Genomic DNA, 14,280 nt, shown 5'->3' with positions numbered 1-14,280 from the left:
AAGTCAAAACAAACTTTTACTCTCAACACGCAGTAAGTCAACAAGCAGTGAAAGGATATTAATGCTGAAAGATGATCTTGGGATTTTAAGAATCAATATTAGGATAAATGAAGGTTGCAATTAATAGTCTCTTTTTAACCAGCCTTAATCCCTATTATTTGTCTTTTAAGCAAAATCCAATTATTTTCATGTACCCCTGGAACCGGCTTATGTACACATACCCTTGGTTTGAATCACTGCTCTGGAGATCTTCCAGACACCCTTTCAGTTTTCTTAGGCCATGTCCACACTAATACGTTTTCGGGTTAAACACTGTTTCCCAGCATCATTGTTTTCCAAAGTATGCAGTACTTGAGAGCATTTTTTTTTAAGTCTAAGAGGATGAGAGGCATTAATGTAGCAATATCAATGCGTTTTCAACTGAAAACATATTAGTGTGGACGTAACCTGAGAAACACAGCTCTTCAGGGAAGTTAATATAACTGTGCTATTGTACTCCAGAAAAAGTTATGTGATGAATTAGCGTTTAGTTTCACTAGTCTCTAGTTTAACAATGTGTATAGATTGAATCTGTTCGCTTTTTATTTCTTAATTCTTAGTACTGAGTTATTAACATTTTGGAGTTCAGATGATAAACATGTTTGTTAGGTATATGGCTTAATAAATTCTGGTTTGTGAGATTCTCAGGAAACTGAGCCATGTCAAATGTAATGGTCATGTTGCATGATTTTAGCATTTTAGGTACTCCAGTCATACACTGTATGTGCTGTTAAATTTTCTGACTGTTTCACCACAGACTACATATTATTTAACAGCTTACATATGGTCTGTGGTTGTAGCATATTAATCCTAATAAAAAGATGTTTTATTGCCATGTACAGCAACTCTAGACTTAAGGTTAAGCCAGGGTCAGCACTCCTTGTCTGTGCAAGAGAGCCTTGCTTACACAAACATAGACCACACAGTCAAAACCCCCATAGACTTCCTCACATTACCCATCTGCAGAAATGTCAGGATCTGCCACAGAAATACCTCATTTTTTAAGTCTGCAATGTTCCACAGTGCAAAAACATCCTCACAAGGTCACCAGTACCCTGAAGTCACAGAGTGATTTGCATAGTGTCCTTAAAGCCTCTTTAGAGGATGAAAAAATTTAAATTGAATGCAAAAATACAGCTGCCATGCAGTTGCTTCATACTTAAGGAACAAAGCCCACCAATCACACTGCTCTGAGTTTCCTGTTCGAGGGTACTGCTTCAATAGGAAATGGGTCACCAGCTTCTCACGGTGTCCTGATTAATTTATTGGAGTTTTAGGGGTCATTGAAGCCATGTTTGTGGCCACAGAGTGAGATTTTATGGGCCTGGTTTAGCTCAGAACAGGCTGAGAAGGGGAGAAAGTAGATTTAAAGAAAAAGAACACAGGAGGAGAGAACCAACAATAAAAACAACAAAGCTGAACCACTGTGCTGGACAACCACAAGGAAAAGACATCACAAAATACATCACACATGTCAAAACTTATGCTGTACAACCACAACGCAAGAAAAGGACATCATAAGCACATATTTTAGCTCACACTGCCCAAGACAGACTCTAGATTGATTATATGCCTGATTGAAAAGATAGGTTTTTAGCTTTGATTTAAATACCGGTAATATGAATGTAGAGAGATTATCCTTGCTTTGAGAAAATTAAGAATCTTTGGGCATAAGCCTTGTTCAACAGTTCAGCACTCAGATACTTGCTTGAACCATCAGATCCTGCTGGAAGCAATGAAGGCAGAGAAGCAGAGCTTACCCCTGCCCAGGATGGGACCTAAACTTGTGGTGATGGGGTGGAAGGGGGTGAAAACAACGGAAGTATGCTAACAATGAGAGACAGCTGAGTGGGCTTATAAAGCAGAGGCTGTATTGTATTGTATGAGATGCCTGATAGAATGAATCCCAAGATCTATGCTCATGCTTACATTTAGACACCATTGCCGGAACGATGCCGGGGGGTTTACTTATTTAAATGAATATTAGGTGCAAAAACTACATCGAATTATAGTCCTTACCAGGAATATACTGTAACTTCTGTTGTTGTATATGCTTGAGCAATTATTATTGGCTGTTGTCATTGCATAATTAATGAGGTACATCTGTGCAGGTTTTAAGTACTGTTTGGTGGTGTTATTAATTAACATTTAAAAGTAATTTGGGGTTATAGTTATGTTTTAAGTTACGTTTAATGTTAATTATGTCATTTTATGTTATGACATGGGTTTATTTTTTAGTTACCCTGGGTGAGATTAGTGTGATCCTGTTTGATTTAGCTGAAGTCTGGCTCATTGATTACTAGAGTAAGTCATTATTGTGTTCATTATTGTCTGTCAACAGTGGGGAAAGTACTGATTTCAAACGGCTTTTCATTTCTGTTCAGGCAATATTTACACTAAGAAGAGTGTCAGAAGTGCAAATTTTCATGGCAGCTGAAGTTAATTTGAGGTGTGGGCTAAAAGTACCCCCAGTTCTGGCGCCCATGCATTTAGAGCACATTATGTAATCTTTTTCTGTTTTATTGTCACTATTGAGTGATATATACAGTATATGGAAGTGCATACCTCATTAGGTGGTTAGACTGCTCTGAGGGTAGCCTGCAACATGGAGTGCCAGGATCAGGGGCCCCTTCTTTCCCACCTGTAGGATGTTATTAGTCTGCAGAACGTGGCTGGGGGTAGACTTCATGAGCTCCTGGTCTGTTTGAGTGATTCTTTTGAATCCAGAAAGGATGTTTGTCCTGCAAAATGACACATTTTTCTTTGGGAATGCATGCAGGATTAGTTTTGAGATGTAATGGTTGTGTAGCTCACTTCTGAGTTTGTGTGCATGTGCCTGTGTGTCTCAACAAGTTTTATACCTGTGTGCAGGGTAGAAATGCCTTTAGACACAAAGACTCAGACAAACACACCTGATTATATTTTGAAGAACAGACGAAAGAAAAGATGTCTGTGCATGTGTCTGATTTGCTGTGTTTTCAGAGGTTCAGTGGTGCTCTGGTAGAGATTTCACTCTTTCTTCTCTGTCAGTCAGGTGGAAACAGTCCGCAAGAAATAGTGTTGTATACTGTATGTGAATGCTGAAATTGATCTCCAACCACTTCAGGAGGTGCTCTGTGTTTAGCTTTATTTCCACAGAGCAGTTAGTGTTTTACATACATTGTGAATGCAACACTGCAGGTTCACAGTTTTTTTACATTATAATTCCAAATATTTGTTGCGGTATACATTATTGTTCAAAGCAAGGGGCATGCAGCGACATTTGGATTTCAGGTGAATTGTCTTGTGTAGTCATAATTATCCAGTACAGCCTCAGAAATGGTGCTTGAACAAGAACTTTCTCGTCTGTGCTTTTCTACTTTGTAGACTTTGTGTATGTTGCACATTTACCATTATGTCAGTAATAATGTTATGGTATTATTATGTGTAATACTGTATATGCTATCATATATACAGTATGCTTCATTTCTACTATATTAGTATATAGTAAAATAAAACATTGAATCGATACAGTATATACTATATATATATATATATATATATATATATATATATATATATATATATATATATATATATATATATATAAATTGGCTGGTGAAAAATCAAAGTGGCTCGTAAAATTGGGCATTCACCTGCCACTTTGTCTGTTGAGCAAACAATTTAATTTCATACCCTGCCTGTGTGTTATTGTGTAAAGATGGTTTCTTTTGTCCTGTTCTATGATACCCTTAGTCTGTATGGCTTTGAGGCCACAAGCCTAGGGAAGATTATGGTAGGATTTACTTCTAAGTTATCTGCTAAAACTCTGTGTTGTTTTTGAAGGTCTGAAAATACAAAGAAAACGACTATGTTATAGTAGTCAGTCACTTGTTATTTTTTGTAAATCTCACAGTTACTATGCTGTATCTGTTGTGATTAAATATTTCTCTCTGTCTTTCTTCCTAGGTAACATTTCGCTTGGAATTGGAATTCAGTCACTCAGTGCTGCTGGACCATTTACGACTCATTCTGGAGGTTACCAGGTAGCACCAGACAACCAACATTCACCAGTCAATAGTGCTATATTAGAGCTGTTTGGAATTTAATGTTTAGATGTGGACAGTAATAAAACAATGGAATTAAGAATAAACACAGTATGTATACAATATTAATGATGAACAGGGAAGACTGGGGATAGTTGTCACAATGTCAACCTGAATGGCAATTATCACGATGTGATTTTTCTAGCAGAGGTTTTATATGTTGGTTTCAAACATCTAAAATTAGAATGATTTTTGTGGATTCTATGCTCCAAACTGTAATTCCAAAATCATCATATTTTTGTTATAGCTCTTGGGTAAACAAGGGAACATAATAAAACTACACTAGCATACATTCAGGCAAGAGTGAAAGATATAATGAATGTAGATTTAAATCAAAAGGTTGAATCTTGTTCACAGGACAAGGGCATTTTTCATTTTTCATGTCAAGTCTGGGCAAATTGTCACATACTGTATTTATTGGAGCAAGTTGTCACATGTTTTTTATATGTTATCCATTTATACAATTTATTAATTATATTCTTTTTAAACTATTTAAAAAATCATCATTCTCAAATTTAAATGAGGCCTTGGTTAAAAGTTCTTGGATCACTTTATTTTACAGTGTAAACTATGTATTGACTATAGTAAAAACATTCAATCATGCATAATTACAATCAACTAACCCTAAAACAAACCCTTACCCTAACCCTAAACCTATAATAAGTACATGTTGTTAATTAGTAATAATCAGTAATTACTTGAGAAATTACACTGTAGGACACTGTAAAATAAATTGTAATCAAGTTATTAAACATTACTGATGGTTTGGAATGTTACAAAACTGTTAAACCTGTCATACACATGGCCAAGTGTCACAGGGCAGTGAATTACAGGGTGAACATATATGCCTAAATTGTTTCTTATGTCTTTTCTCATGCTTCTGAAGTGAGGGTGAGGAAGTTGCCTTACACAACAACATTAATGACATTTTCTACACACTGAAATATGAGGCTGATCTGCTCTTCACAAGGTGAGATAAAGTATATGTGTATCGAATAAAGCTTTCTAATCAATAGCATTTGCATTTGTGAACTAGGAGCACTGTGTATTTTCATTCACTCAGAGATTTCTACCCAACCCGATATGAACTTAAACCTGAACTTTCTCTGGAGGAACAAGGCGATGTCAACCCTCCTTTTAACTTTACCTTTCAGGTGAGCAACTACCTAGCCATACAGTGGCCTTAAACATATTTTGGACACTTTAGCCACACTAACAATTGTATGAAGGTATTTGCATAATATAGCAAAATATCAAACCAAGTGGCATTCATTTGAAATAAATATATCACAAACACACTTTTCAAACAAAACTCTTCACAAAAAGAAACAAAAGATATATTGTTCAAAATTAAGACAAAAAGTATTTGGAAACCTGGTCAAACTTTATGGAACATCCATAGTTAATATAATGAACTACACTTGTGGTTACTCTGCTAGGACACCTTGGTGAACTTGAGAGGAACTCACAACTAAAACAAAATTGTTAGTTCTGAGAAAAGGTCTGCATCATTTGTTTGTAGATGGCACCTGGGTTGATATTTTGTATCTACTGTAATGACATTCAGACATTTTAAAATGTAGTTTAAGCATCCAAAAATATTTTTGGGGCCACTCTATATATCTAAAGAAAGCAGGAGCCCCAAAATGACCCTAATGGTGTAACTCAGTATGTTTCCTTTCCATGCACTACAGATTCAGAACCTTGGTTATTTCCCTGTCCAAGATTTGCAACTGTACATTGCTATCCCTGAAGTCACAAAGAATGGCAATCAGCTCTTGCAGATCAGGGATTTCCACATAGACCAGGTGAGGAGACAACGACCGTACTTGTAGATTTACCCAATGCTCATGTCATTTCATTTAGACCTCCTAGATATGTTTCTAAACCGAATTATTCCCATGTACTATGCCCACATTGTAGTATTGATGCTTTGTGTCTTTTTTATATCAGGTAAGTGGAAGTCACTGTATCCCCCCTCAGCATATGGCACACAGTCGGGCCACTCCAGAGGATCTCTCCCGAATATCTCGACTGGTAAGACCTCTCTCTGCATAGGTTTATAGTGTCTGCATGTTATCATATACAAAAAGTGTGTAAAATCTCATATTAGCACTTCAAACATCAGACCTATTTTGTTTCTCTGCTTTGTGCTTTTATAGTCCTTCAGATATGTGTTCACAATACAGAACTTGATTTAATGCAAAACAGTAAATCACTTCTCTGCAAAAAAGTTGGTTTATACTCTCTTAATAAACCCACTTGCATTTGATAACATTCTCACAAATAAAGCATATTGTTGGTGACTCTGGTTCATCTTCAAATGCATTGTGTTTTTGAAGTTTCTCATATATCTGTGGTGGGGAGTTTTGTAAAGCAAATCTGCATGTAGAGTCCCACCACCTCCAGCTGGCTTTCATCATTAAGAGAATCAATTTGTAAGAAAAATGTTGCTTGCTCCTCTGCACAGAACTATTCCAACACCCTGGCAGTGCCAGTGCAGTGTACATTAAACCTGCCTTCCTACAGAGACGTGAGTGTGAAAATTGGTGGATCCCTCCGCACTGATGCACTTCATGCTGTGAGTAATCATGACAGCGAAGTGACAATCTGTTGAAGTTGAAAACCAATGAAATACAAAGTTGGAAGAACTTGATATCAAGACAGTATTTTAGAACATACTACATTTCCAAAGCCACTGAGAGATCTAAACTGTAGCATGGACATGTAATGGCAAGCTTGTCATGTCTGGTGACTGTATACTATAACCATCGCTGCCAATGGGCCCAAGTGATGCTGCAAACACAACATGAAGGCTTTGATTAGCAGTAGGATTTCCCAAAACCATTTTAACCACAATAACACAAACTATGACAAGAACAGAGATTAGAAACAACAAAGACAAATGGTATATGTAGGCATACTGTATGCAACAAAATCAGCCTTTGTTTAGATGTTGTATTTAGTTTTGTTTTTTGTTTTCATTCCTCATCACTCTTTCACTCCCTCTGTCTCTCGCTTTCTTTCAGATACACACACAAAAAAGCACTTGCTTTAAATGTATTCCTTTGAACATATTTCTGTTTTATTTTTTCCATGACCTCCCTATCCCCTCATCCCTATTGTTTGTCCTCTTCCACATTCTAACATCCATTAGAGTAAGTATCTGTCAAAGAATTTGAATACTGTTTTTCTTGTAATGGGCAGCTGAAGTTCAAAACCCTTGAGCTGGTGACGACAGCCTCAGTGGAGCTGAGCCCCTCCAGTCCCATGTTTCTGCATGAGGAGAGGCCAGTCAGACACGTGAGTCACCCTCTATATACATCCGCATTTGCAGAAAACCAAATTACAGAAGCATTGATTACATTGAAGGAAACTATAAATCCATCACTGAATTTGTAAAGACATTTAAAGAACAAGATGTCGCTCTCGCTCTCGACAAAAACATTGACACATTGTGTTTTCATTCATCTGTTCAATTGAGAGCTCCCATCAGCGAAGTCAATCATAAAGAATTAAGAACAAATGTACACATATAAATGAAATAGATGTCTTTTGCACTAACATTAGCAGATATTTAAATTTACACAATCAGATATACAGTACTATCTCTCAAGCCTTCACTCCAAGACACAAGTGAGTGCTCTGGTGAGCTACTTTGTCAGTTGTTTCACCACAGTAAAAGAGCCTGGAGCCAAGAGGACCGAAAGGACCAGCAGTACAATTCAGTATTTTGCTGTATGTGGTGTGTGGTGCTGCCATCTATGGGTAATTTCTGCAAGCAGAAATATACAGTATATATTAATATCAGCAAATCTGCTCTCATCTGAAGCAGACAAAACAGTGACTTCTTCATGGCTGTATGAACTGCCTTGTTTACAACAGCAATGTAGTGCCAGGATATACAGAGGAATGCTTGGGACCGAGTTATTAGGCCACAAAAATAAAAACGAGCTTGTTTTTTTAAAAGATTTATGCATTTCAATAGTTTGAAAAATTTCCATAAAACTGAATCGAGTAATCTTTGATATAATATACATATTGTGAATGAAGCATTTTAAATGAATAAAAAAAACCTAGTTCATAATAAAATTATTCATACAAATCATAAAAACTAAAAATGGACAGTTTCAGTTTAAGTTATTTGTGCTCATAATTTTTTTTATATCAAGTTTATGTAATATTGTCCATTAAATATCTAACAAAAATGGCTTGAATCATTTTGGCTTTCGACTAGTATTGAACATGCATGGAGGAAATATGTTATTAAAGTAAATGTTAAGTATTTAATTAAACTTAATGAGATGAACTTTAAAACTTACTAAACATAATTCATATGTTTTAAACAATACAGTCTGGTAAATGGCAAAGCAAGTGTATTTCAGTGTAAGTGTGTGACTACTCTAGGAGAGATTTAGGCTGTTAATGTGAGTATGGTATATTGATAGGATATTGGTCCTGGTGAACTAGATCTGCTACACCCTGCTGCAGAGCAAATACAAAGATTGCTTCTGCTGGAATATACATGGAACACAGACTTACTAAGTTTAGCATGTGGACATGCTGTTGCTGCTGCTACTGCACAATTAGACAAAAACAAGACATGCTGTTGTACAGTTAGACCTAAATACAATCCCCATGTAACAGATCTAGACATTTGGAGCTGGAGAGGATTTCAGAGAAAACTCTCGCAGTGCACTGCAGTGAAACCGGCTTACATGCAAACTAAACAAATTTAAATGTTAGTTAAAGAGAGAGCATGCGAGTTGATTGGCTACCCAATTACATGTCAAAGGACCTATCAACTTGTGCCATGTACTATAGTTACATGTGTGAACTTAGTTATTTCAGTCATTAAAATTTTCTGAAAGATTTAGTATGTTAATGTGGGAATGACATATTGATAGGATATTGGTCTTGGTAGACTAGATCTGTTACACTGCTGCAGCTACTGCTGCTGCTGCTGCTGCTGCTGCTGCTGCTGCTGCTGCAGAGCAAGAAAAGAGACTTGCTTCTAGGGGTGTACAGCAAAGCCATTATCTGTATCTGTTGTTATGGCAAAATTATCTGTATCTGTATCTTTTTTCAGATAGAACCGGATTTGGGCGGGGCTTAAACCGGAAGTGATTGAAAACTAAATAAAACGCCCATTTTAAATGTAACTCTATTACATTTAAAGTTTCTATAAACAAAATATTACTTGTATTTGCCTATCATAATAATAATAATTATTATTATCATTGTTTTATTATTATTATCAGGCTATTGTTATTTAATTTTATTATTATTTTCTTCTTCTTCCTTTTTTTTTACCCGATGAAGCTGAATATGTAGGCTACATTAACTGAATATTTTGTTAACTGTGGTGGGTTCTCCTGTAATGTATTTCTGACATTAATATCTGCTGAAATAGAATTTTCGCTTATGTTCGTTTTAGTTTTTCATCCGTGCATGTATAACAACATTATTCTGGAGGTGCAAGGTGTCAAACAATTGTGAAATGTCAAGCACACATTTTGAAGCGAATATTAAATAAAAATACAAACATTAAAAGAAATTATAATAAGTCAATATAGCCTACAAACAAGTGAAAACCCCATAAGTCTTTCAGGAAGTTAAGATACACTCAAGGCTGATTTTGTGCACGTATATTTGAATGTTAATTACATCATTTTGTTAAATTACATGCAAAGAATTAGAGAAATGCAGTGGAATAAATAGCAAAAGCGAGCCTCTAGTTTTTCCAGAAGAGAATAGCGGAAAAAGAACGAGCATGTATTAATTTCTTTGTATCACGTGTGGAGGAATATTCTGAATAGATGTACACTCTATGGATCATTTACACTTTTTTCAGAATAAAGGATTAAGCAGATAATTACCTTAATCGGTGATGTGGATGTAAATATGGTCAACTGTAAGACACGGACAGACAATCTCTGCTGTGAAATCATCACTTTAGGTCAGGAATCACAATTCTCAACACCGCGCTCAGGTTGATAAATACATTGGAATCCTTATGAATCATGTGAAACATTAACATAGACATTTCAAAAAGTGGAAATTGTATATGAAATAGTATCTGAATTAATGTTACTTTTGACAAGCTCAGATTTCTAAGATGCGTACAATAAACGGAGAGTCGAGACCGCGGCTATATGATTTGAAATTACACCGTGCACATTTTCATTCATAAGGTTAACACTTTAGTAATAATGGCTTTAGTTCACAGACATATGTTCATAATAATGTTGTAATTTTGGATATGTTTTGTAACTCTTTAACCTTAATATAAATTCCATAAAATACAAAAATAATAATTCAGTGAAAATATTAATAACTACATTCTTGAACAACACAAAATAGGTATTGTTTGAAAGCTTAGAAGCTCTACTTTACAATGCATGAAGGCATTATGACCAAAACTAAACAAGTGCTTTGAAATTTACGAATCAGAAGTGTTCTGTTTTGATAATTATGACAAATTTTGCACTGTATATATTATTGTAATCAGTAAAAACATCAAACTGATCAAATACACATGTGCCATATGTTGATATAGCAAAATAAAAATATAGAGAGTAATAAACAAGTATGTCTTTGACATTTAAGTTTAATGTGAACAGGTGTTGCTCTTATGCCACGTTTTCACTTATAATTTCCCAAAAATAAACAGAACAAAAATAATCACATACCTTTACTTAGAGGAGGCGATTATCTTCCAAATGAGCCCACGCACATGAGCCCCATAGATCATTAGATAATTTACACGAAACACATTGTGCACAGTCCACACAGCATCTGGCTATCTGGCATCTTGCAATATGGCTGAAAACACATTAGCTTTCCTGAATCAGATGACGTCATTAGAAATTATGTAGCATCATGGAATGCTAAACAAATCGGATTGGATTCAGATCAGTGCAAAAAAATCACCCATATTTGGGCAGAGAGACGTGATGTTATTGTTATGGTGATTGTTACATATGGGCACCAGGAGATGGTGCCAAGTACATGACACAGACTCAATGACAAATTAAATGGCACTCTTTATGTGAATCTCATTCCTAAAATCATAAATGCTATGCAAACCTTTAGTTATTGTAGCGTTTACAATTGTAATTAGTTCTTATGTACAATTATTATGTTTTATTTGTTTGGAGAGGCTAAATTTGGACACTGGAGACATTTTTGTTCACTAGGATAAATTATTTTTGCAATGCTATAATTTTTGTTTGCTTTGTTGAATCAACACAAAATTTTACTCAGTTACAGTTGACATGATTGGTAACTAAATAAAAGCAGTTTTTTAGAGCCACCTTATTTACACCCAGACTGCACTGAATATTATGTCAAAAAAAGGCCACCACCACCAAGCAGATTTACCGCGTGGACTGCTGCTCCGAAGAGCCAAGTGCACCGAGTATATGATTGCTAGGTGTGGCTTGGCCTGCTTGGCCAAATGGTATTATGCTTATGAACTAAATCTCTATGTGTTGCCTGCGTTTGCTTAGCCAAATGGCTTAAAAGGCTACAGACCTGACTCATAATGTGTACCTGGAAAGCCCAAAGCTTATTTGACTAGTGACTTAGCCTAGCTATGTGTGGATTTATTTAAACTTGGGCTGGGAAATTTAACACATCAATTTCTGTGATTATTATTTGACGTTTAATGCATAAAAAAATACATAAATTACGCATTTAATGCAGAATCCAATTTTTTTTACTTCCTGTAACTGGCATTTATAAATTTGCATGGTCAACTTGACTGCATAACACAGAAACTGATTGTGCACTGAGAATGGAGACTTTACCCACAAGCGGTGAGCCAGGTGTGGGAGAGATATGGGCAAGCTTCCGTATCTTTTTGCATTGACTGAAATGCTCACTCAGTGTCATCTAAACCAGTGTTAAAAGCGAAACCGGCTTACTTGCAAACTGAGCAAATTTAAATGTTAGGCAAAGAGAGAAAGTATGCAAGTTGATAGCTACCCGATTACATGTCACAGGACCTATCAGCTTACACCATGCGAGCCAATTGGCTTGACGTATTACATGTGTGCGAGCTGAGTGGCTTGTGCCATGTAGAGTTTTGTGCCTGAACTTAGTCATTTTCCATCAACTGATCTAAATGTATATTTTGACAAAATTAAGCATTTTAAATAAATGTAATTTAAATCTTTTATTTTTAAATCCTATTGCCAGAAATCTTTTTTGTGTGAAGCACACTGATACATTTGTGAGACATCAGTGATAATAAGCAGAGTTGGTAGATTACTTTTGAAATGTAATCTGACACTGATTACAAATTACACAACTACCAAAACTGTAATCAGTAGATAATCTAATTGGATTACTTTTGGATTACTTATTGCACATTATGATGAAAATCTAATTTAGTGTATAAAGTGGCAATTTCCAGTCCTTAAACATCAGTAAATATGAAATCAAACAACAATTTGCTATTTGTCAGTCTCTGATTCCAACTAACCAGAAAAAAAAAAAACAGATTGTCCATTACAGAATGTTGTCCATTACAACCAAAAACTGTTGATAAGGCAGTATATTTCCTATATCAGGACCCAAATTTCATTTAGTTTTTGTGTGTATGTGTGTTTTCATAGATAATCCTTGAGATTAGGAAAGAGGAGGATTACCGTGTTCCCATCTGGATTATCATAGGCAGTACACTTGGTGGCTTGTTACTTCTCTCTCTCCTTATTTTGGCACTTTGGAAGGTAATGTGTTTAATATACACCACATACAACACCCATTGTTTTTGTGTAAAATGTTCTTAGTTTTCCTTTTTGTTAATTAATAAATTGTAACTAACACACAACCAACAGTCATGAAAATACACATGCAGTGTCATGATTTGTGATCAGTTGACTGATCCGTTTTTTTTTTTTTTGGCATGCAGAAAAAATACATGATCTGAATTGCATTCATTTTATCCTTTTTTATTCCTTTAGTTGGGTTTTTTCCAAAGGCAGAAACGACATGAGGAGGCAGAGAATGAGGCCAATGGCAAGATGATGGAAGAGCGATAGCGCAGGCTGCTTATGAGGGTAGACAGGCCTACTTCTCAGGGACCAACCCACAGCAACATTAGACGTCTCTGAAACAGAGAGAGAGAGGGGGACTGAGAGACTGGAAGAAATAGAGAAAAAGTAGGACTTGTGGCAATGAAGAAAGAGGAGGGATATGCTCTGTGCACTTGACGATCTGATGTACAACCATGAAAAACACTGCAATGACCCTCACCATGCCTGCACTGCTTACTGAGCCGACCCTATATGGGTCTCCATCTCACTTTTCACCCCAGATCCAAACCCTCTTAGGGCCTGAAGATCACAGCATCTTAAAGGACATTCTCTGAGAGACAGTTTCAAAAGCAAAAATTACTAAAGGAAAGCTTGTGAGGGGAAAATGTATTGAAAGGAAAGAATTTTGGAAACACCAGACTCTTTTCACATGGTCTTTGTGGTCTGTTCACATGGTCTTCACATCTGAACCTTGGCTAAATCCAATGTCTGACTCTGCAAATACACAAGAGAAACCTCAAAGGGATATGACTGTCTAAAACAGCCATATTTTCTGGTGCTTCTTTGTTGACAAAAAAAAAAAATAAAGGACATCTTAGTAAAAGAAAGAGGGGAAAGAAGTGCACAATTTAGCTTAACAAATGTAATAAACGTGTTTATAATATGTTATATTAGGCACTGGAGTTTTTTTTACAGTGGTCATAATTTATTGAATAGAAAATGAACTTTTTTGTGGACTTTACTACATTGTTTATATATATATATATATATATATATATATATATATATATATATATATATATATATATATATATATATATATATCCTCCTATATAATACCCTAAAATAATTATATTATACATCAATATTTTTTTGTCTTTTTAAAAACAGAATTTACTATTTGTCTTTAAAACATTGATGCACTTTTTATATTTTAGGGATACAAACTTGAATTTTGTAAATATACAGGTTATCTTTTTAACACACATTTCAAAATTTGCTTTCATGAGGACTGTGGCATTATAATGTATGTCTAGTGAGACATCAGTCCTACTTTAGCATCCAGAATAAAGCAGCACGTCCTCAAGTTAGCTTCACACCTCAACAATTAGCCT

The 14,280-nt window shown here is 35.5% G+C and overlaps 1 protein-coding gene across 1 annotated transcript in view; it reads left to right on the top strand.

Moving 5' to 3' along the window:
- LOC127416288 (integrin alpha-11-like) overlaps positions 1–13,829 on the top strand; it is a 62,329-nt gene extending 48,500 nt beyond the window's left edge. Inside the window, exons 22-30 of the mRNA XM_051655553.1 lie at positions 3,988–4,064; positions 5,011–5,094; positions 5,188–5,278; positions 5,819–5,932; positions 6,078–6,161; positions 6,595–6,705; positions 7,332–7,427; positions 12,746–12,859; positions 13,094–13,829. Of these exons, the coding sequence (XP_051511513.1) occupies positions 3,988–4,064; positions 5,011–5,094; positions 5,188–5,278; positions 5,819–5,932; positions 6,078–6,161; positions 6,595–6,705; positions 7,332–7,427; positions 12,746–12,859; positions 13,094–13,171 (849 nt within the window). The 3' untranslated portion in view covers positions 13,172–13,829. The remainder of the gene's footprint in view (positions 1–3,987; positions 4,065–5,010; positions 5,095–5,187; positions 5,279–5,818; positions 5,933–6,077; positions 6,162–6,594; positions 6,706–7,331; positions 7,428–12,745; positions 12,860–13,093) is intronic.
- Positions 13,830–14,280: the final 451 nt, after the last annotated feature.

This window comes from Myxocyprinus asiaticus, chromosome 2 (assembly GCF_019703515.2).
Source record: "Myxocyprinus asiaticus isolate MX2 ecotype Aquarium Trade chromosome 2, UBuf_Myxa_2, whole genome shotgun sequence".
Taxonomy (NCBI): domain Eukaryota; kingdom Metazoa; phylum Chordata; class Actinopteri; order Cypriniformes; family Catostomidae; genus Myxocyprinus; species Myxocyprinus asiaticus.
The sequence above is the reverse complement of the archived record's forward strand: the minus strand, read 5'-3'. Positions and strand labels throughout refer to the sequence as shown.